The sequence below is a fragment of the Pseudorasbora parva genome, chromosome 10, assembly GCF_024679245.1.
Source record: "Pseudorasbora parva isolate DD20220531a chromosome 10, ASM2467924v1, whole genome shotgun sequence".
NCBI lineage: Eukaryota > Metazoa > Chordata > Actinopteri > Cypriniformes > Gobionidae > Pseudorasbora > Pseudorasbora parva.
The window spans coordinates 42,957,684-42,981,256 of record NC_090181.1 but is presented as its reverse complement, the minus strand read 5'-3'; the positions used below and the strand labels follow the sequence as shown (position 1 = coordinate 42,981,256).

Sequence of the window (23,573 nt, the reverse complement as noted above, 5' to 3'; positions counted from 1 at the left end):
GGTTTGTCTTGCTTTTGATATGCATGCCTCAGTATTTTACAACTGAGTATGTGGGTTACAGGCACTGAAACAAACCAGGAATAACTAAATATGGTTGTCAATTAAGAAAGCTTCATGGCTGTTCAAAGATTATTGATGGTGCAAAACATTGCAAACGGAACTACATGCTTGCAGGTTTTTTTTTTATGGCTTTCACACAATTTTCAAAACTGGCTACATTTTCTCAACTCTACACCCAAAACCGCATTACTTACACACATCATGCACAATGTCACACATCTCTTTCAAAAGCAAACACTTTACTTCTAAAAATGTTTTTGTATGGTAACCCTCCACACAAACATCCAATGATTAGCCATAAATGCATCAAAACACCAAATATTCAGTATACATTTACAAATTGAAAAGAAATACAAAGATGAAAAATGCATTTCTTTCTCAAAACATTGAGGTTTGAATTCTAAGTGAATGAATTTTCACATGACCATTGGGTGAAGGTGATCAGTAACTGTTAGTTTTGTGTGACTGGTATGTGCTGCACAGCAGATAATGTGCTTGCCGTTTTGAAGATTAGGAACATGAGTGAATGGTTTCATTGCGGGGCCTCGTATCACTTTTTCTTAGTGCATGCAATTAAAAAAAACATGACTGTAAAACAAGCTGTTACATGACTAGCGCCGTCTAGTGGTGATCGAGTATTTCTTACTGGTACATGTAATGGCAACAATTTTAGGTTTGCTCCATTTGACTAAATTCATTTCAATTAAATAGAAAATGTAAATACTAAACACCACATGATGCAACCTGTTCAGTTATTTCTGAAATATAAATGGTACGTGGCCATTTGAGACCATTTAATGTGCCTCAAATTCACCATTTCAGTCTCCTTTTGGCAAACTGTATTTTAAATGCGTTTTTTTCAAACCAGTAAGACATCATAGTTTCACCTTTGTGTACTTCATACATGTGTACTTCACACATGTAGTTAATTAATATTAATACTCAATACTTAAATATATACTGTAACAATAACTGTAACACTGTAACAAAAAAGTAGAGTCTATGAGCTTAACCGTTTCGTTTAAGGGGATGTAGTTACATTGTACTTACTCAAATACGAGTAATATTAATGAACTGTGTACTTGGTTTAGGGTTATTTATTTGTAATTATTCATTATTTTACTGTAATTACTATTGTAAACACGTAGGAACGTGTAATAAAGTGTTACCTTTTTACTAAACTTATTACGTTTAATAACCCTGTACAAATATATGGATTAGTAATTGTTGATCAATAGCATTTAATATTTTGGCTATTATCATTTGTGTATTTTCTTTCACTCTGCAAAAAAATATTGTTTAATGCTAATGGTTTTAATAACTTAATGTCTTTCGGTCCACATTTAGGTAATGATTTTCTGAAATTTGACTGATTTAACATGATCAATTAACAGTCATTTCAGGCTGAAAAAAGTGACGCGTTCTTGAAACGATTTGCACAAGTTGTACAAACTGTCTGCTGACGGCAGTAATTACGCAGCTTCCGGGAAGATCCTCCTACAACAGAGTTTCGAAAACACCGAGTGAAAGGACATGAGGTAATGTGGAGAAAACATCCGATCACGGGGCTGTGACTCAAGCAAACTCACTCACTCACTCATGTTTACTCATGCTTCTGAATAAGCTAAGCTATACAATGCGTTAAGAGGCTCATTCTTTTAATTAGAACCTAACCATCATGAAGTAGCCAATACAAAAGCGTTTTTCTTTAGTCTGAAGAACATTTTAATAGTCCCTAATAATATACCGAAAAAAAGCTCCATAGATGTTAACTGTATGATGAATGTATGATGATGACCCATGGGCAACATTGGTAGCCTAAATGCTAATTAGTAGCCAGATTATAATAGCCAATTAATAGCCAAGATTTTAAGTGGTTCTTTTAAAAAGTACTATTTATGGTCGAAGCTGGGAGTGTTAAAACCCTATGGTACGTTGTTGCCTCAAGGCAATTAACGCAGTCTATTTTAGTTTATTTTTAATAAAATTAAACACCAATTTATTGGTCAAACCTATCTCAGGAAATAACTCAAAAACTGATCAATGAAAGAACAGGAGTCAATTTTGTGTACCGTTTCAGCACATGTGCCCAGGTCACATGGCTCCATATTTTCTCCAATGAAAAGTGCATTTTTCACTAAATTGCGTTCAGTTAATTACCCACAAAAATATCTCCTCTAAAGTCACCTTTAGAGAACTTTAGAGAAAAATAACTTTACATTATATAATCATCAGATGTTTTAGAGTAAATAAAACAAAAACAAAACAAGAATGTCTTAAGGCAACATACCATAATGGAATCGCATAAGGCCATACCAGACACACTAGGTTAGATACAAATATAGTTTATTTGTTAGACACAGATAATTTTCACTGAGTAATCTGAATTCTCTGGACTCTAGATCGATAATTATCAAAAGAAAGGGTTAAACTTTACCCTTTGTGTCAGTTGATTAAGGTAATTTAAAAACTGGTGTGGCCAAGTGCATGCAAAAGCGTTTAACTCCTAAACAAAAATTCAAAACTTCACGAAAATAGGTGAGCATATGCGATATATGATTCTTAACAAGCATGCAACATTTTATGGAGATCGGCCCATAGCTGTCACCTTAAATGGTTAAGCTTTAAAAAAAACACATATTTCCTATGGTAAATTGCCTGTATTGGCTGTAAATTGTCTTTTCTAGATGGTTACAGGATTGCTAAAGGAAACATTATATTTTTACACATGTGCTTAAATGCCTAAACCGGTTAAACCCCGATAATTGCTGCTTGCAGCTATATTTACTACTATTTTCACTGTAACAAAAATTATTAATTACTAATATTTTGACTATAACAACTACTATTTGATTTGTGGCACTTTAGCAGACCTGTTTAACTCTTTAATGCACGGGTCTTTCACCAATTGTCAATACATTCCTCGGGCCATATACCAGGGACCTGATTTATGAAATGTTGCATAGAAAGCATCCTATATTTGATCTTACAATCATTTCTCAAATGTGACTCAGGGTTCTACTGGGTTGAGGTCAGGACTCTGTGCAAGCCAGTCAAGTTCCTCCACACCCAACTCACTCATCCATGTCTTTATGGTCCTTGCTTTGTCCACTGGTGTGCAGTGATGTTGGAACAGCAAGGGGCCATCCCCAAACTGTTCCCAAAAAGTTGGGAGCATAAAATTATCCAAAATGTCTTGATATGCTGAAGCATTAAGATTTCCATTTATTAGAACAAAGGTGCCAAGCCCAATCCCTGAAAAACAACACCACACCATTACCCCCCCCCCCCCCTCCACCAAACTTTACACTTGACACAATGCAGTCAAGCCAGTACCGTTCTCCTGGCAACCGGCAAACCCAGACTCGTCCATCAGATTGCCAGACAGAGAAGAGTGATTGGTCTCTCCAGAAAACACGTCTCCACTGCCCAATTACTTTTCTGTTCCTTTTTGTTTCACCTGGGCTGGAATTGCTTGTTTGTTTTTAATCAACAAAAAAGGTTATCTTTGGCAAATGTAAAGGCCGTTTCACGTGAAAAGTGAAATGAATAAGCCTCAGGCAGGAAATGTAGTAAAATTCAGGGTGCAGCTCAAACAAATGCTTCACTGTGCTGCCATGCTGGATTGCAGAAGAAAAGGATGCAGAATTTGTCCTGAAAAGTGTAGCCAAAATGTTTTGATCGCCGCCTGGTGGCTGGCTACAGTAAAGCTCACAAAACACACCCTCTCCGTGTAATCAAATGGGACAAGAGCCAAACTAAAAACATCCTATTAGATTTCAAATATTTTTTTCAAGTGTTCATTTTTCCAATAAGTTTGTTTTTAGTGGGTTATTTGATGCTATGAAAATTACACATTTCAAGAAGGCATCAATACATGTTCGAATGTAAAGTAAGCTTCACTTCCTGTCTCTTGAAATATTTTCATCTGATCTATAGAGGCGGGTATGCATTGATGTTTTATTAACGTGTGGCCCCCTCTGTTTAAACAAAAGGTTGAACTCGATATAGTGTTCCTTACAACTTACCAAAGATCCAGTGATCCATGGATATTGACATGAAGCCAGGAATTGGCTGTGTTTCCTGACATTTATATGTGCCTGATTTTGATGCTGGGGAAATACATAAAGCAAATTGCCTGTGAACGGTTTATATAAATACAATATAGGTGGGTCTAATCTGGGTGATCACTTATATCAATGTTATACAGTCCCTGATAAAAGTCTTGTCGCTTGTGTACAAATTGACCTAAAGTGCCGCTGAAATATATTTCTAATCAAGATTTTTTTTACAAGAAATGGCTCATTTTAATCCCACCAGCTGTTGTGATAATGTTTCAGTGAAAAACTAAACTTTCAAAAAGTATTCTAATATTCACAGCTTGGTAAAGCCCATTGAGTCAATTTTTGCAAAGACATAAGTGTTGTCACCTTGTCATATGAGCTTCACCTGTGACTAATAATGGATCAATTAGGTCTCAAGTGTGTATAAAAAGAACCCCAGTACGCTAGACCTTCACATCAACTGCAACTAGACCTCTGCAAACATGCCTAAGATTCACCCTGAGACTAAAGTTTTGATTATCAAGAGGCTGAAGACCAGATCCACTGCTGATGTGGCAGACACCTTCAATGTGTCTCAGCGTCAAGTACAGAGGATAAAAAAAAGATTTGAAGAGACTGGAGACGTTTTTGACAAGCCAAGGTCAGGCAGACCCCACAAGACAACTGCTCGAGAGGACCGTTTGTTGGCTCGAAAATCCAAGGCCAGCCCATTTTCCACTGCAGCAGAGCTCCACGAGACCTGGTCACCTGAAGTCCCTGTGTCAACCAGAACAGTTTGTCGGATTCTGTCTCGAAATGGCCTCCATGGTCGAATCAGTGCCCAGAAGCCAGCACTAAACAAAAGACAATTGAAAAACCGTGTGGCATTTGCCAAGGCCCACAGCCTGCTAACAGGATGGACGCAGGAAAAGTGGCAGAAGGTGGATTTTCAGATGAATCTTCTGTTGAATTACACCACAGTCGCCGCAAATATTGCAGGAGACCTACTGGTGCCCGAATGGATCCGAGATTCACCCAGAAAACAGTGAAGTTTGGTGGTGGAAAAATCATGGTCTGGGGTTACATCCAGTATGGGGGTGTGCGAGAGATCTGCAGGGTGGAAGGCAACATCAATAGTCTAAAATACCAAGAAATCTTAGCTACCTCTTATATTCCCAACCATAAAAGAGGCCAAATTCTGCAGCAGGACGGTGCTCCATCGCATACTTCCATCTCCACATCAAAGTTCCTCAAGGCGAAGAAGATCAAGATGCTCCAGGATTGGCCAGCCCAGTCACCAGACATGAACATCATTGAGCATATGTGGGGTAGGATGAAAGAGGACGCATGGAAGACGAAACCAAAGAATATTGATGAACTCTGGGAGGCATGCAAGACTGCTTTCTTAGCTATTGCTGATGACTTCATCAATAAATTGTATGAATCCTGTCCAAACCGCATGGATGCAGTCCTTCAAGCTCATGGAAGTCACCTTAAATTTGGATCTCACAGCACCACAACTTAATTTGCTGACATATTTTTGTATTTGCAGTTAATTTGTTCAATTTCTGTATAGGCGACAAAACTTTTGTCTTGCCAAAATTTGACCTTTCTGTCTTGATTAAATGATAAATATTTTTTCTGTGAAAATTATTTATTTCAGTGCATTAAACATCATTTGAGAGGGTTTTAGCTTTTCATATGAGCTATTTCTAACACCAATGAATTAATTAAAAGTCAGGTTAATATCAGGTATTTCTAGAAAATAGATAAGCAACAAGACTTTTGTCAGGGACTGTATATATATATATATATATATATATATATATATATATATATATATATATATATATATATATATATATATTGTCACGTCCAGTCCTAAAACGTATATAGTTTTTATCAGTGTTTACTTAAAAACATCCAATTTATGCTATAAGCTGCTAAATATTTAATTGACGAGTTGTCAGTACAATATACAGTATAATAATACAATGTATGTGGTATTATTTTACCCCAAAATTCAACATATTGACACAAAATGATAACTAGAAATCCACATTTCACTGCCTGTTGTTTCTGTGAATTGCTGCGATTCATTTGTGTCTCATTTTTGAGCTTTCGGCAGTCTGTAAAAATATACCGCAGAGTTCTTGTCAAATCAGTTTGCACAGTCAATCCCAAAGCTCTTTCCAGTTTAGAGGAGTTTTGTGTGTTTATCATGGCATTCTCGCTCAGTATTGGGAGTAAAGCGTTACTGTAATTCCACTACTTTTAGCAGTAATGTGCCTATAACTTTTGTTTTTTTTCCAATCAAGTAACTTAGAAACTGAGATTGTTTACTTCATTGAATAAACTGGCAAAGAACAGAAAATGCAGATCATGGGCAGATCACACTGCAAAAGCATGATGTAAATAGAAAAATTTAACGTTCGCCAGAGCTCAAGCACAAATATGCACTGCATGGAGCATTTGCCAAGTCTGTTTTGCCAGTATCCTATAATGACAGCTTCAACTGAGGGTGCTTAGCATCCTCTGCACCCCTGTGGAAAGAGACTAGCTCATGACAATTAGACCGTCTTTGTGACTCACCTAATACAAAAGTTGATGTTGTTTCGCATTTACAAGCACTGGATGTCGGGTTGAAGAGAAGAAAGTTGCAAACGGAGGTCAGGGTTGAGGTGGTTTATTCCGGAATATTAATGTTTTAAAGCTAAAAAAATACATATTTCAAATAATTAATTAATTCATTAAAAAATATTCTAATTTAACATGCACAGTTTCAACACTAAACAACTACAGCTAGAGAATATACACAAACAGAATAACATTATTTCTCTATTATTGTGTTGGTCCCACTTTTGCTGCCAAATCAGCCCTGACCCATCGAGGCATGGGCTCCTGAAGACCCCTGAAGGTGTGCTGGGGTATCTGGCACCAATATGTTAGCAGCAGATCCTTTAAGTTCTGTAAGTTAAATTATGCTTAGGTATAAGCATATGGATGGCAGGACCCAAAGTTTCCCAGCAGAACATTGCCCAAAGCATCACACTGCCTCCGCTGGCTGGCCTTCTTCCCATAGTGCATCCTGGGGCCATGTGTTCCCCAGGTAAGAGACGCACATGCACCGGTGTAAAAGACCAGGCCACCTTCTTCCATTGCTCCATGGTCCAGATCTGATGCTCAGGCGCTTGCCCATTTTTCCTGCTTCTAACACATCGACATCAACACAAACTGTTCACTTGCTGTCTAATATATCCCACCCACTAACAGGTGCTGTGATGAAGAGATAATCAGTGTTATTCGCCTCACCTATATATAATTATATAAATTATTTAATTATAAATGATATTTAATTATTATAAATGATTTTATGTTATATATTATAAATTGACATTTAGCCCTTGCACACTGCTGTCACTTGGACATTTCATCCGTCTCTGAAGCATATCTCAGAACAAGATCTGGCAAAGTCAAAATCACTAGAATTATGTGCAGTGCGTGAAAATGCCCCAAAGCATGTGTGCATGTGATGTGTGTAAAGAGACGCGCGTTCCAGTGAAGTTCGTTCAATCAACACGCGCGCGCGCCCGCGCGCCTTCTGTCTTCCACCTCTGTGTTTGTCACCCACCCGCACGTGCCCGTCTCCCCCTCCTCTTTGAGCATGTGTGTAAGGATGGATGGCGCACAGGCCCGTCTGAAAGGACAATAATAAAGCACAAAGACGCTGGTGAGTTCCTCTCCTTCTTCCTCCTCTGTGAAATGCCGCATTAGAATACGGGCGTTATAGCGCGGCACAAGACGTGATGATGGGATGCGTATGCAGCTGTGTTTACACGAAGAGCTTTTGTGTCCGCGTCACCGTCTTCAGCAGCATCCCTTTAAACCTCAAGTGTGTCCTTCTTACTCTGAGACGCAAACACCAAGAATTGCTCTGGTTTTGGGGGCATGATGAACGGATAATGTTGGAGTCATTGCTTAAACAACTCATAAAGCTGTCATGTCTAACATCTCATATTAAGTGTCCGTGTGTGCTGCGATAATGAAATGCGGATGTAGGTAAAGAAAAATTAGACAAAAGTGTATTTGGAGGAGATCTAGGTGCCTGGACCTTCGCTGAAAGTCCAGAGAGAGAGAGAGAGAGAGAGAGAGAGAGAGAGAGAGAGCGAGAGAGAGAGAGAGAGAGAGAGAGAGAGAGAGAGAGAGAGAGAGAGAGAGAGAGAGAGAGAGAGAGAGAGAGAGAGAGAGAGAGAGAGAGAGAGAGAGGGATTTCTAACTAGATATGTTTCGACCGAAGCAAATAAACGGATACTAAACATGCGAAGGCATGCGGTTCATCCATGTGACATGTATAATAAATCTGACATTTTATTTGAGACATTACAAATTTATAAAGCTTATAAAGTCTCACCATGTCCCAATGATATAATGTTGTTCTTCTCATTAAAATGTTATGTAGGCTATATGACAGACTTGCACTTAACTGTATTTTCCTTTTCTGAAGGGATTCCTATCATATTTCAAGCAATTCAAAACCATCGACAGAGCACATCTGAAGTGTCTAAGCTAAAGGAAATAATACATAATTTATCGGCTTTAATATATCAGGCTTTTTTTTTTTTATCGGGCTGATAACGGGAACATTAAAAATTAATATAGGCTACATCAACCGATACCGATATGGAGGACAATATATAGTACATCCCTACGGCTTTAATCTTTTCAATCAGCCAAATTTTATTCATAGTTAAAATTTATGTTTAACATTGTTAATTACTTAAAAAAGAACCAGTTTGTACAAATTACTCTAATCTGACCTTAATATATTCAATAAGTGAACAAAACCTAGTAGGTTAATTTAGATTTTCTAGGCTATATTTGACCAAAAAAGTACAGAGCAGTGATTTCATTTGACAGTTTTCTGTCAGGCCATTACGTTTTCAGCATCCATAGCATTGCAAGGACTATTGAATAGCATTCTGTACTCCGCATGTTTACTTTCCCAGATCCCGACGACTCAATGTCTCAGCTGAGAAGCAGTCCAAATGCCTGGTTTTCTCACAGCCAGTCCCTGAAATCCAGTCAATGAAGTGCCCACAAACTCTTTCTCCCTGCTCTGGATGGAGCCACTATAATAAAAGGTTAGATTACTTCACAAAACCAAGATTACTTCATAATCACATACTTTTATTTCATTTAATACATTATACAAGTAGAGATTTACTAGATATTTACATTCTTAAAAAAATCTAAAATAGCATATATATATATATAAAATTGCATATACATAAAAGTGAATTTGTTATTTGAGTTCATTGTTATAGTTAAGTTTTATATGAACACAATACTGACATATATTTACTATATCAAGTGATGCATGCATATTTTATCCATACATAATTTATTTTGTTCAACATTTTCTTATAGTTTTTTAATTCCCACCCACTTTTCCTCTTAATTAGTTGAAATGGAGGATGAAAATGGTACTTGTTTACTTGATGTTTTGTGGTAAGTGCGGTTACATCCAATAAATAAATATTTCTCAGTTTGTATGTATTTTATAAAAAATAAAAACATCCACATCGGAAGATTTGCAAGATAGTTTGCGCATGTTAACTATTAAATGTTTTGCTTTGAAACAGTGACCCTCAAGCCCTGAATGATTTTCTTCATGGGACAAATGAGGTATGAAGAGATTATAATATTACTGTGTGGCTGAAATTGAAGTTATTTTTAGACTACCTGTTACAGTACTTTCTCTAAAACTTATTTCAGTTGTGGTAATTTTGGAACCTTTCCACACTTATAATGTTATATGTTAGGAGATCTTACGTGAAGAGCTTAGCAGGAGAAACTCTGGTTGTTTACATTTTTTGCAAATACGAGGTCTAAAAAACATACCCCATGCAATTAACTGTGCCTCCTTCCTTCTGTTCAAACAGCTGCCAAGTGGAGACTTACTTATTAATTCATCCTCTGGAGAGCCATCACTCTTCACAGACACTCCAGTAAGTCTAGACATCTCTCCCTATGGAAGAGGGAGCATGGGGACCTCCCAGAATTCAGTACTGCATGTCCGTCTGTCTAACAAAACCCACCTTTTAGCATTAAAAGAATGGATATGCTAAATAAAAAAATAAATTAAAAAAAAAGTGTGTTCCCAGCAAACTTTTTATGTAATTGTGACCTTTTATTCTGCAGAGTCCTGCATCTCTGTTAGCAGATGATGGAAGTTCTCAGGACACTCCTGTCTCTGGCTGTGTAGATCTGTCCTTTCTGGATGAGGCGCTGCTGTCATCACCAGTATCATCACTGGGAAGTGAAGGTCCACAAGAGGCACCAGAAGATCCCAATTTCCACTTGGTGGATCAACAGAAAGAGTCAGAAGAGATCTGTGACATTCTCCAGCAGAGTCTCCAAGAGGCAGACATCACTGAGGACACTCTTGCATTAGAAGCAGGACTTGCCCAGACAGCAGAAACTCTCCAGCTTGGTTTGTCCCTTCCTTTGCCTGCAACACCATATATCTCCAAACCATTGACCATGCCTGGCTTGATCTCTGTACCAAAGGACACACAAACAGCAGTGGAGCCTCCTCAGCCATCTTTATTAGCTGTTGGTCCAGGCTGCCCCTCACTCAAGCCTCCAGGAACTCAGTTAATGAGTCTTCTTCCTGGAAATGTCTTCCCCACACCCCCACTCGAGGCATCATTTTCTATTAATTCAGCACAAAGCACCAGCATGATTACCCAAAAGACCCTGCCAAGCCTCACAAGCTGCCAGATGTTGTCCTCCACCATTAGAACAATGACTCCATCGGTGGTCATGTTACAAAAAACACCTCTTCCCATTCAGCCTAGGTTACCTGTCAACATCCATCCCAGGCTTGTACAGATCAGTCCCAGGCCATCCGGACAGAAACCGTTGTCAGGATTTGCCTTCATCTCAGCAAATACGACACAGAGTGTCTTGTTATCCCCTCCTGTTGGCTCAAAGCAGTGCTTGCAAACACAGTCCGCACCAAGTGTTAGCAAACCTGTTAGCTTTAATTTGGTTGGTCAGGGAGGCCCCATTGTCATTCAACCCCAAGATCCTTTTCAGGGTCAGAGACAATTCTTTCTGCCCAGCCAAACACTTGCAACTACAACCCAGTCTACCAGCATTTCAAGGTGTCTTTTTAGTACACCAAGCAAACCTAATGTTGATAGTTCTCAAATTGTGACTATACAGCCAAGGCAAATTAACTTCAGTCCTATTTTTACCTCCCCAACTGGACAACTCACCCTCAAACATGGGGCTCTTCTAGAAGGAGCTTTACCAATTCGGCCAACACCTCCCACAGTCTTCCAGATGCCAACACAGCTAGCAGGGACCTATGCACCTCAAGTGCAGGGGCAGCATGATGCTGGTGTTCAAAACACGGTCGGAAACCAGATCAGATTGATTAATAATGCTAGTATGCTCGTTCCTGATATGACCACCACACCAAAAGTGAATGGTCAGTTAGTGATACAAAGTCTGCTTCCAGCACAAAGAGCTCTGGTTGGGGGACCTGAGGAGAAGGTGAGTCTTACGCAGCATTCAGTGCTTCTCTTGCCTGAGAAAACAACAGAAGATGAGGAGAAAGTCAACAAACCCCTTCAAGTGAGTTCATTTGTGTCACTTTCGGATGTAACAATGTCAAAGGACAAATCTGGTGAAAAATGAACCTAGGGGTAATTAACAGATGGTTACCGAAAACGATGGGATGCGTTTTAATGAAAATCGAATGTAAAGAATTTTATCTCTAAAAACAGATTAGCTTATAACGCTAGTATATGGGGTATATAGTAAGTAAAATCTCTAGTTAAAGGACAACTCCGGTGAGAAATGAACCTAGGGGTAATTAACAGATGGTTACCGAGTAGATCGTTCTCTGGGATGCGTTTTCATGAAAATCGAATGTAAAGAGTTTTATCTTTAAAAACAGATTAGCTTATAACACTAGTCTATGGGGCACACAGTAGACACAGGGTGGTAAAATTAAATCTCTAGTTAACACCACTAACAAGGCTCAAAATAGTCTCACACTAACACGGTAGCATAATGAGGGTCCCTACATGCAAACCGAAGCATTAAAAACTTTGTAAGTGTACAAACAGTTTAAAAAAAGATACTTTATAAACACAGTCCATTACGTGTATACAGACAGTAGCCATCTTGGAAAACAGTCTCAACCATTCAAGCCATATTACCCCTATGTTCATTTTCCTTTAAGAATGGTCTTTATGTTGTCAAAATGTAAATAATTTAACAATAATTTAAACGCTATAATTGCATTTTGAAATCATGGTTGTATTCCAATGGGTTTGGGGCTCAATACATTTGTTCACTGGTTTTATTTAACTTGATTTGGTAGGAAAGCAGATTGCTTCCTCAAGCTTCAGTGGAAGCACCCATTGTGGAGATTCATCACCCCTCTCCAGTATCAACTCTACTACAGTCATCAGCAGATGTTAGTTGTACCCCTGAGCCAGTTTTGCCATTATCCCCACAACTGATCACCCAAACAGAAGAGCAGCAATTTACTGAAGGAGAGCATAATCCATTGCATCACAATCAGGCATCAATGCATCTTCCCCAACAGGTACATTAAATTGTGCTCTGTCATATGTTCTCAAGCATTTTGTGCAATTGCATTCAAAGACAGAAATGAAAATGCAATAGTATTAGGAAAGTATTTTGAATATACGTCTTTCCCTGCAGTATCCACTTAAACCGTCAGAGATCTTAGCTGCAACTCTGTTTGTGCAAATGGACAACGACGTCTCTACTGCCACAGGAGAAACTGAGGATTCACTTACACCTTTGATGGCATCTGAGATTTTCTCTGCACTGTGTGAGAGTAAAGAGATTCCTTTGTCAGTGCACCACGGCTCAGACCACAGTGACTTTCAACAGCAAACTCCTATTGGCCAGTGCACTGTAAAGACCACAAGCACAGACTCCATGATGGGCTCAACAACCACGGCCTCAGGTGAGCTGGATCCCACCATCTCGACTGCTCTTGGTAATGAACCCAAGTGCCAGGAGGGGCCTGTAAAGAGTAAGAGCCCTTCCCTTTCCTCAGAAAAGTTGTTAATTTATCAGCAGCAGTTTATCTAATTCATGTGTTACCTGAGCTTAGAGGAAACCTGAGAGCAAGCAGTGACCACGGAATCAACACTCATGTGAATGTGCACAAAAGTTTTAATTTAAGAATAGCATGAACACATAACTAGTCTAAACAAACATACACACACAAAGTGAAACAAAAGTGAAAGTGATTGAAAAAACTGGGGAATGAAACTATGTACACTTAAGTTAGTTAGCCACCTGACCAAAACCATCAGTTTCTTAATTTAAAGCATGCTGGTAACAAGAAGAATACATCTTACGCTAAACCTCTGTTTAGTTAGTTTAGTGTATGACACTTGCTTTGCCTTAGCTGTTGAATGAGTGTCTGGATCCTGTTCGGAGAAAAGTCTTGATGGTGCAATAGTTTGATGGTGCTGAAGTTGCCATTAGGTTCTTCCGGGTTGAGGGAAGATTGACGAACTTCAGCGATATTAGTCTGAATCTGTTGTTATCGGGGGCATAGTGGTGGAAAGTTACAGCATGGCTTGACCCTGACTTTGGTCCTGCTACAGTACGTGAATATTGGATATATGAAAATCAATCCTATTGCTGTAGCTGTGAAAGTAGAAATAAAGAACCATTGTTAGAAACATATTCTTTATAACAAACACATTTTTGTTCTAATAATCCTATCATTATATTTGATACCTCTTCCTGATCAGAGCTCACAGTCCCTTATGCAAGGAACAACAGTGGGATAATCTCTTTGGACCAGCATGATTTACGGGAGATGGCACACCTGCATTCCCAGGACAAAGAGACCTACTCAGCACTTCAGAAGAAGGTCAATGTGCAAATATAATAAATAAATGTGTCTTTCAGGGAGAACAGTCTTTCAGGAAGATATGTTATTTAAAAGTATTTAGGAAAGTATTATGTTATTAATATCCCTTTTTATGTCACAGACACCAAGCAGTGTGAAAGAGGAAACACTGACACTAGCAAACAGGCAACACATGTAAGTAAAAAACATTTGCTCAATAGCATTTTAATTATATGTAGATATCAGTATGGATTCGAAAATACGCAAGGTTACTTGCATAACTCCAGTTCTCTGAAAACTGAGTGAGGTATCTCACTATGGAAGAGGTGAAAGACCATTGAATCAGTAATGGCATATCTGTCAGAAGACCGAGCAATCTCAGCAATCACAGGAGCCCTGTGTGAACTGCTGTACTGCTTTAAAAGTACATTCCAGAAATATGACAACTCAAGACAGATACCATACTCTGTCCATACCATAAAACTAGGGTTATGCAAGTAACCTAAAGTTAGCTTTTAAACATTAATTTGGTATCTCACAATATAAAGATGATTCCTGCTTTTAATGCTGACTCAAGCTGTAGTGTCATTTTATCTGACGTCTTTAGGAACTGATAATGAGAACCGTGTGCCAGTGGAAGGTAGATTGTGGTATATATGTGAAGAGTTGTCATGCTGGTAACAGCGCAAGAATCAGAGTCCTGCAAGGGTCCATTTTTGGAGACCCGCCCCCGCCCGTACCTGCAAGGTTCAGCACCAGAGCCGACCCGTGACCCGTGAAATATCAAAATTAAATCCGAACCCGCCCAGACCCATTCATATTTGGCCCGTTACCCGACCCGTGCCCGCGATAAATCACACACGCTAAAATCATTCCAATTAAAATGCTTTATTTTTTATCTTGCACCTCTCTTAACATCAACAGCGCTATGAATGGGCAAATGAAACAGGCTCTGCCTTTAAAGACTCGTTGTCAACAATTTCATATACTCCACTCACCAACTTTACTTTTACTTCATCCATAGATACTCCTGCACGCTCACTCCATCTGGGCTACGAGAGGCATCAACAAAAGTTTCAATGTCACAGTGGTGGTGACGTGATGGTCAAATGGCATATCGTTGTTGCGTATGTGTAATGGTAATTTGGACATAGAAATTGTAATATAGTATGTTCGCGGGGGGAAGAAGGAGGTGGGAACCGGCAAACATTTAAAAGACTTTAACCAAACAAAACGAAAGTAACGTGGGCAGCCTCTCACGGACAACAGCCACGCGCACACACATAATAAAACGTAAACACAACTTAACTTCAAATCCAGGTCTGGTGATCTCTCATCCTTTAATGGCGTCGCTCGTCCTTATATTCCTCGAGCTCCCTCAGAGGTTTTGAGACCGGTGTGGCTCGCAGGGGACACTCATTCACAATCACGCCCCGGTCTCGCTCGCTCTCTCGCTCGTCCACCTCACCACAGAAATATTGCACATATTTTTCATCCACGCTACTACCCGCCCACACAGAGTTAATTATCCGCCCGCATCCCCGCCCGTGAATTTGATAAATGTCACAATCCACCCGTTTTAGCCACTTTTATGCAGGTACCCAACCCGTTGCGGGACTTTAGCAAGAATATCTTGCACATAAGCACTCTTGTACAAATTGGCTATTCTTGAGGTGGAAAGAGATCCAAGGCCCACTGAAAACTAGATATGAAATCACAGGAACTCTGTTAGTCAGACTAGTTGATTGGGAAATAAAAGACAATACATTTTAAAGAAAGAAAATGTACCTTAGATCAGGGATTTTCCAGAAAGCCTCTTTCCCTGCACAAAAGGCACTTTGATTTCTGCCTGGTAGGTGAGCAGTGGACAATACATGGTTGCATATGAGACTTGGACAGGGGTGTCCAATTCTGGTCCTGGAGGGCCAATACCCTGCAGAGTTTAGCTTCAACTTGTCCCAGAATACCTGCTTGGAAGTTTCAAGTAATACTAAAGTATACTTTAATTTGGTTAAGATGTTTAATTGGGGTGGACAAACTGATCCTCAACAAACCCGTCTCCTGCGTGATGACTCCGATCTTCAACAGGATGGAACTGGATAAATATTCTGTATGTTCTGATGTGATCTGACCTGTAATGTTTGCCTGAATTGTAATCATACACTGTTTATTCGTTGACCTGAGGAGAAATAGCACCCCGACTGAGCCTGGTTTCTCCCAATGCTATTTTCTTTATTCTGTCACCTGATGAAGTTTTGGTTCCTTGCCACCATTGCCTCTTTTGCCTCTGGTGTTTGGCTTGCTTAGCTGGGGACACTAAATATTCACCTACATTACTGATCTGCCTGCATTTATACTATATGATAATTCAACTGAGCTGGATGACATTACTGTTTTCTCCAGAGCGGCTGTACAGCCAAATTAAAATCTGTTGCATTATTTTCCTATCACTGTGAAGCTGCTTTGAAACGATCTGAATTGTAAAAAGCGCTATATAAATAATTAAAGGTGACTTGCCTTGACATAAACTCAAGTCAACAGTGACAGTGGCCCTCCAGGAGTAAGATTAGTAGTATTATCTTCCCCAAATCTGATTTGCCTTGTGAGAGTTTCCAATCCCTATACAAAATGTTTCCCCTAGAGCAGCGGTGCCAAATTCAGTTCCAGGAGGGCCACAGTCCTGATTATTTTAGCTTCAACCAAAACTAAATACACCTGAGTCGACTGATCAAGTCCCTCAGGATTACTTGAAAACTACAGGTAGTTCTGTTGAAGCAGGTTGGGAACTAAACTCTGCCGGACAGTTGCTCGTCAGAAGCTGAATTCGATACCCTTGCCCCAGAGAGAACGTGTGTCAGTGTTTTTTAGGGCTAAAAACAAATCTCTGTTTTTAGAACAGTTTGAAGAACTACTTTTTGTTCTTTACTCTCAAAAGTAGTTTGTCTAAAGTAATTTGTGTATGCAGATATTCTGAGACTGTGATGTATCAGTATGGTTAGAGCTGCTTTTATAATATCTTTGATAATAGAGTGCAATGCTGAGTCCAAATAGCTTCATTAGAAGCTTGTACACTTTTCTTTGCAAATTGGAGATATCGACTATGAGTAGCATAAATAGGCTATTAAGAAAGAAAACAGATTTGGAGATTGGATAAGGTCAAGCGGTTAAAGCTCGAGACTGAAAACGAAGGTTAACGTTTCAATCCTTGCAGTGAAGTATATGGTTATACAAACATGAGTCTTGCTGTAAGTCACTGAATAAATGTGTCTGCTAAATGATTGCCTTTCTACTTACATACAACGGATTAACCACTGAAGGCCAAAATAATCTGATTTTCACTACACATGCAGACAGTGAGGGTATAAGCTTGCTAGGATGTAGATTAGGGAAGTGTTTCCCAAATGTGCTCCTGGATGCACTCCAACAGTACACATTTCGTCTCACTTTTCTGACTCAGCATTGCGTTCAATCAGATGCATTTGATTAGGAAGAGTTCGGAAATGTGTATGGTTGGCATGGTTGAGAAACACCGGATTAGAGGGAAGTCTCTGACCATCGTAAAAACAAAAAAACCTTTAATCACCAGGGTCCCACAGAGAAGCAGACCATTGAATAATAGCTCATCTACAAACTCCAGTAAGAGGGTCTCACCAGTCTGAACACTAGCTAGCCTGAATGTCTGTTTGGGAAAGATAGCCTCTCCGTCATCCTTATTGGGAATGCTGCAGAGGAGGCGTGCAAGCATCCCAACCGTCTCTTGGACAGCTTCCACTTCACTGAAGTCAACACGCAGATGTTGTTTAAATAGCATTGCCCATTCAGAGGAATCTACCTCAGTAATATTATGACAACCAGTGAGTTCCAATGGCTGAGAGTTTAACTAAATTTGTATAAAGATGAGAAGTCACTTAACAGTGCAGTAAGAGAGACTGCAGTTTTTTGCCTTGTCCAAGATACCATAGTGAGATATTCAAATGTTTGAAAGACAAAATGAATAATGGTGGAAGTCATCAATAAATAATTGTTAAAATGGTAACAATACTTGTTAACAAAAAAATTCTGTGTGCATTTTGTTCTTTGCAGGCTCAAACAGCAGCTATCTTTGGACCGCAGTGCTGTTCTCAGTCCAAACACTTCAGCTCCATTTGTTTCAGTGGAGGATGCGGTCAGACATTTGCTGCCCTACCATACTTGTGCTAGAGCCCTACCCAGTCAGGCGGACTTTATCTCAGGTTTGACTCCTATGAAAAAGTTTGAATTTGATAAGATTACAGAACTGCTGTACCCCATTGTAAACAAAATATCTGTCAATCTTTGTGCAGTGGACAAGCAGTTTGAATGTTTTTCGGTTGTTCTGTTGAATCGAGTCAAAGATATGCTAAACAAGTACAGGCAACTACTTCTGGCTGAATCTCTGGTAGGAGATGGCATTTTAAAACGCTGATTTAATTGAGTTTTTCTGGGGAATATAATTGGTGGCAAATCTGAGTTGTTATTGCTTTCTTTAGCAGGAGAGCCCATCAGCAGAGATGGTGATGCTAGAGCGTTTGTTTCTCCAGTCAGAGAGACTCTCGCTGGGGGAGGATAGACGGCGAGCCAGAAGAGATCCAGGTATAAAGGCTCAGGATTATTTAGTGTGCCAATGTTTCTTACTAGTTTCTTTTCATTGAGATGCTCATGTTATTCTGTTAAAGCAGGATTCCTCAAATCTGCCCTAATTAAACTCATCTACCTGTAATTTTCTAGCCAATCTGAAAACCTTGATTAGCTTTCTCAGGTGTCTTTGATTAGAGTTGGAGCTGAACTGTGGAGGGCATTGAACCTCTAGGATCGGATTTGAGAAACTCTGACTAGAAATGGTGAAATGTTAAGAGGTTTCATTATTTTGCTGGTTTAGCAGAGTCCGTCCTGATGTCACGGCCTAAGATCTCATCTCAGCATGATCTAGTGTCGACTGTCCAGAGTGGCCTTTCCGATTGTCCTTCATCTCCACCGTGGTGGACCTTGCAATCTGACAGACCTCCTGGCCTCAAGACATATCGCTCCAGCAGCAGAGGAGCACTGCGCCTCACTATCAAACATGAGTCAGGATCCAGCAAAGTCATCCACAACTCTGCATGCGATGCCTCAATTGCCATCTCTGGGTATAAACGAAACTACAGCGGGCAGTTAACTAAAGGAGGAGCCTTACAGGGGAAAGACGAATCCCTCAGGCCTCCTTTATCAAATGCTGAAGAGAACCAAAATGAACTAAGCAAGCTGAAATTAAACCCTGATATGGAAACAACTAGGACAGGTAGCGATTCACAGAACCACTCTGATTCTGTGACCATGCCAGACTATGTAGCTTCAAGGGTGCAAGGCTTACTTCCAGAGCCGTGCACTCCAGTGCTTAAAAGGAACAGGCTGGTTGCTTCGGCAGCAGAGTCTCCAAGTTTGCCTGCACTAGTAGAGGATGGGGATCTTTGTGAACACCTGCAAAGTGCTATAGACAGCATCCTGGAGCTGCAAAGGTTGCAGGGTTCTGCAGCAGGGGTTAAACATAAGATTCAACAGCTTCATGCACTTGATCAGGCAGTCAGCAGCATGCTAGAAGGACAACTATGAGATGGAGAGGAAGGAAGTGCAAGATAAACAGAAAGCTTCGGGATTCACCAGTCTTTTGTTGGGAAAATAGCAGTAGCGCTTTATTTTACAGTCCTGTTCCCCATGTACATACTATGTATTTATTACAGTAATTACATTAACTGGGTAATAACTAGATATTTAACCTGAACCTACCCCTAAACCATTATATTACCCACAGGGCTTGACATTAACACCCGTGTCGAATTGTATTTCAGCAGTGGTGTGTAACGCAGTCACTCCTAATAGGCACTTTGGCAGGTTGAATTTATACATAATATATTTTTCAATTGTAGTCTTTTAAAAAGACATCTGATATACACTCGCCTAAAGGATTATTAGGAACACCTGTTCAATTTTTCAGTGCTATTATCTAATCAACCAATCACATGGCAATTGCTTCAATGCCTTTAGGGGTGTGGTCCTGGTCAAGACAATCTCCTGAACTCCAAACTAAATGTCAGAATGGGAAAGAAAGGTGATTTAAGCAATTTTGAGCGTGGCATGGTTGTTGGTGCCAGACGGGCCGGTCTGAGTATTTCACAATCTGCTCAGTTACTGGGATTTTCATGCACAACCATTTCTAGGGTTTATAAAGAATGGTGTGAAAAGGGAAAAACATCCAGTATGCAGCAGTCCTGTGGGCGAAAATGCCTTGTTGATGCTAGAGGTCAGAGGAGAATGGACCGACTGATTTAAGCTGATAGAAGAGCAACTTTGACTGAAATAACCACTCGTTACAACCGAGGTATGCAGCAAAGCATTTGTGAAGCCACAACACGCACAACCTTGAGGCGGATGGGCTACAACAGCAGAAGACCCCACCGGGTACCTCACATCTCCACTACAAATAGGAAAAAGAGGCTACAATTTGCACAGTTGGAAAAATGGCATCGTTTAAATTTCACGGGCTACCTGAGCATTGTTTCTGACCATGTCCATCCCTTTATGACCACCATGTACCCATCCTCTGATGGCCACTTCCAGCAGGATAATGCACCATGTCACAAAGCTTGAATCATTTCAAACTGGTTTCTTGAACATGACAATGAGTTGACTGTCCTAAAATGGCCGCCACAGTCACCAGATCTCAACCCAATAGAGCATCTTTGGGATTTGGTGGAACGGGAGCTTCGTGCCCTGGATGTGCATCCCACAAATCTCCATCAACTGCAAGATGCTATCCTATCAATATGGGCCAACATTTCTAAAGAATGCTTTCAGCACCTTGTTGAATCAATGTCACGTAGAATTAAGGCAGTTCTGAAGGCGAAAGGGGTCAAACACAGTATTAGTGTGGTGTTCCTAATAATCCTTTAGGTGAGTGTAATAAACTATACATACATATCGAGACTGAAATATCTGAAACGCTTCTAAAACTATTTTTCGGCAGAATAGACACATATCAGCTGTTCACTAAAGAAAAGTGTGTTGGATTTACATTATTTAATTGTATCCATCGGTCCCACATGAATTAAGTTAAAATTGTTGGTGTAACTTCACCAATCATGGAATGAATACATGTTAAGAGACCCAATTAGGTAGTCTCAAAGTGAATTTTATATGGCTCACTGACATGATTCAAGCATTCAAGTTTATATATTTTTATCTTTCACAACTGAACTACAATACTGCTCTAGATAGTTGACAAACTTTTAGCTAGCAATAGCACACATTAGCATCTTAAATGCTAAGCAAATTAAATAAGAATTAGAATCTCTTTTTTCAGCGAAGCCGTAACAGGTCCACAGCCTAAGCAAATGCTCCATTCTTCTCCACAATGGTAACCCAGTGATTTAAATTCTTCTAATAATTCCAACATAATAGAATTTAACACAATCAAGTCTTTCCCTTTCTCATCTTGCTCAAAACATATAAAATAACACTTTTACATATAAAATAACACATTCTCTCTCTTTATTTAGCCATATGCAAAGCATGCTGGAAACTAACAAGCGCCGCCCAGTTTTAGTTAATGCAACACAAACGGATGAAGTAAAATTCAATTTGACTTATATTTAAGTTGATTGAACACAATCAAATGAAGTTAGGACAAATGTATAGCTAATAGTATTTGCTTCAGCTAAGTCTAATTAAGCTATTTGAACAAGCAGTAAAAATGATTTTTTTTCAGTGTTGTAATTCAATAATGCTTTGGAATATAGAATTGACTTTGGTCTTGATTTAAAGCCGAAATGCTGAGTGGCTAGTAACTTTGGGGAATCAGCCACAGTGGCTGGTGAGCAAAAGTTAATGTCAAGCCCTGATCTAAGTACACTGCAAGTACATGTACTGTAAAATAAAGTGCAACCAATATAGCCTGTACATCTCCATCCACATCCAGCAGAAACTAATTTTATACATTTTTCCTGAGGAAGAAAGTCCCATCTATTATTATTTATTGTGTAAATAGAGTGAACAGAATCTGGGAAGGTTTTTTGGAACCTTTTTGTGAAGATACATTTCAGTAATTTATAGTCTTCTATCAGTTTAAGACGAGATGGTTTGAATGTCTGTATATCCCATTTCGATGTGAATGTAATAAGACTTCTCTTCTAATGGGGATTTAGGTCTGTTTAACGTTGTTCGGTTATTTTGATAAGGAACCAAACCAGAGTTCACTTGAAAAGGCAGCTTGGTGTACAGTTCATGTAGAATTAAAATGGCACAACAGCCTTAACCTGTGAAAACTGCCTTGTACAGCAGATGTGAGAATGTATCAAGGCAAAGTGCTTGGTCCGAACTGAAGTTCAGAAAACACCAGCCAATGTACTGATGTCAAGTAAACTTTCCACTAGAGTTCAGTGCGCCATCAACTCTAGCCTGAAACCAGCCCATGTGTTGCATGCTCAGACAGGACACAGAATGATGTCTGTTCCAGCTTGTTTACCCCCAAAGAAAATACACTGTATTTCACCAGCAAAACTAATGAAAACACCAGTGAGATTTAATAATACAGACTGAAAATGTAAAGCATAACAGGATCTCCACTGAGCAAATGGCAGATTTAATGTATGCCTTATTCCTGCGGTGTCCAAACCCGTTCTGGGAGGACCACTGCCCTGTCCAGGCTCAAATCTGCAGGACGTTGGCCCTCCAGGTGCAGGATTGGACACCCTGCCTTATTCTGTCACTGCAATGAACTGTACGATTCCTATTGTGTTCTTAAGTCAAGATGATATATAGATAGATGCAAAAGCAATAAGTAGCAGATGGTTGGTAAAATGTGGTTGTGCCTCAATCAAAATACTAAATTCTTTTGGACTTCACTGTAAATCATTCAGCTGTTTGAAAATGATTACTGATGTTCAACAACACACAATTATACAAGGTCTGTACTCCAAACTATTAAGTTAACATTAACTATTATTGTTAATGTTTGACAATCTACTTCAATGTCATGCTCACGTTACACCAGCGATGATGACTTCATAACTGGATAATGGAGTAGTATAGTAAGGGATTTTAAATGTTAGTTGTGCCACTTGATGTACATGTCATTACTAATATTTTTCCCAAGTTGTATGTTCACGTTTTATGAGACAGGAAAGTCTTTAAATGTTTATGTATTGCTTACCTGACAAACGCTATGCACTACACTTGGCCACCAAACTACATGCTGTGACTGGCCCTAAATGTGACGAGATGTTTGTAACACACCCCATTTTGTTGGAGTTTAACTTGTGTGTACTTTTACTGTGAAACGTAGCATATTTGACACTGGTCCAAAACAGTCATTTGACACACAGATTGTTCTGATGCCACAATCGAAGAGGCCTTAAAGCTGCTGTACCAGAATCACTAGATCAGATGTTAAGACCCGACATCACTGATGTGACCAAAACATTTCTACAGACTATTTATTAAATCTTGGTTTTCTAAGTAATAAACAGTAAACCTGTACGAGTGTTGGATTGTTTTATGTA

General features: G+C 39.5%; 1 protein-coding gene across 1 annotated transcript; it reads left to right on the top strand.

Moving 5' to 3' along the window:
- Positions 1-7,742: 7,742 nt before the first annotated feature.
- Positions 7,743-23,548, top strand: LOC137091602 (BRD4-interacting chromatin-remodeling complex-associated protein-like). The gene is made up of 14 exons (XM_067456195.1): positions 7,743-7,833; positions 9,110-9,244; positions 9,566-9,611; positions 9,746-9,788; positions 10,046-10,111; positions 10,305-11,747; positions 12,502-12,729; positions 12,849-13,119; positions 13,922-14,043; positions 14,165-14,217; positions 18,106-18,254; positions 18,345-18,439; positions 18,531-18,633; positions 18,920-23,548. Exons 3-14 carry the CDS (start codon positions 9,571-9,573, stop codon positions 19,627-19,629), a joined length of 3,324 nt encoding a protein of 1,107 aa, XP_067312296.1. The 5' UTR covers positions 7,743-7,833; positions 9,110-9,244; positions 9,566-9,570; the 3' UTR covers positions 19,630-23,548.
- The last annotated feature ends 25 nt before the right edge of the window (positions 23,549-23,573 follow it).

Bases quoted from the DNA above. Each gene is read 5' to 3' on its own strand.
- LOC137091602 (XM_067456195.1), top strand. From the start codon at position 9,571: ATGGAGGATGAAAATGGTACTTGTTTACTTGATGTTTTGTG. The intron at 9,612-9,745 runs GTAAGTGCGGTT...GCTTTGAAACAG, and splicing joins TGTTTACTTGATGTTTTGTG to TGACCCTCAAGCCCTGAATG. The intron at 18,255-18,344 runs GTTTGACTCCTA...ATCTTTGTGCAG, and splicing joins TCAGGCGGACTTTATCTCAG to TGGACAAGCAGTTTGAATGT.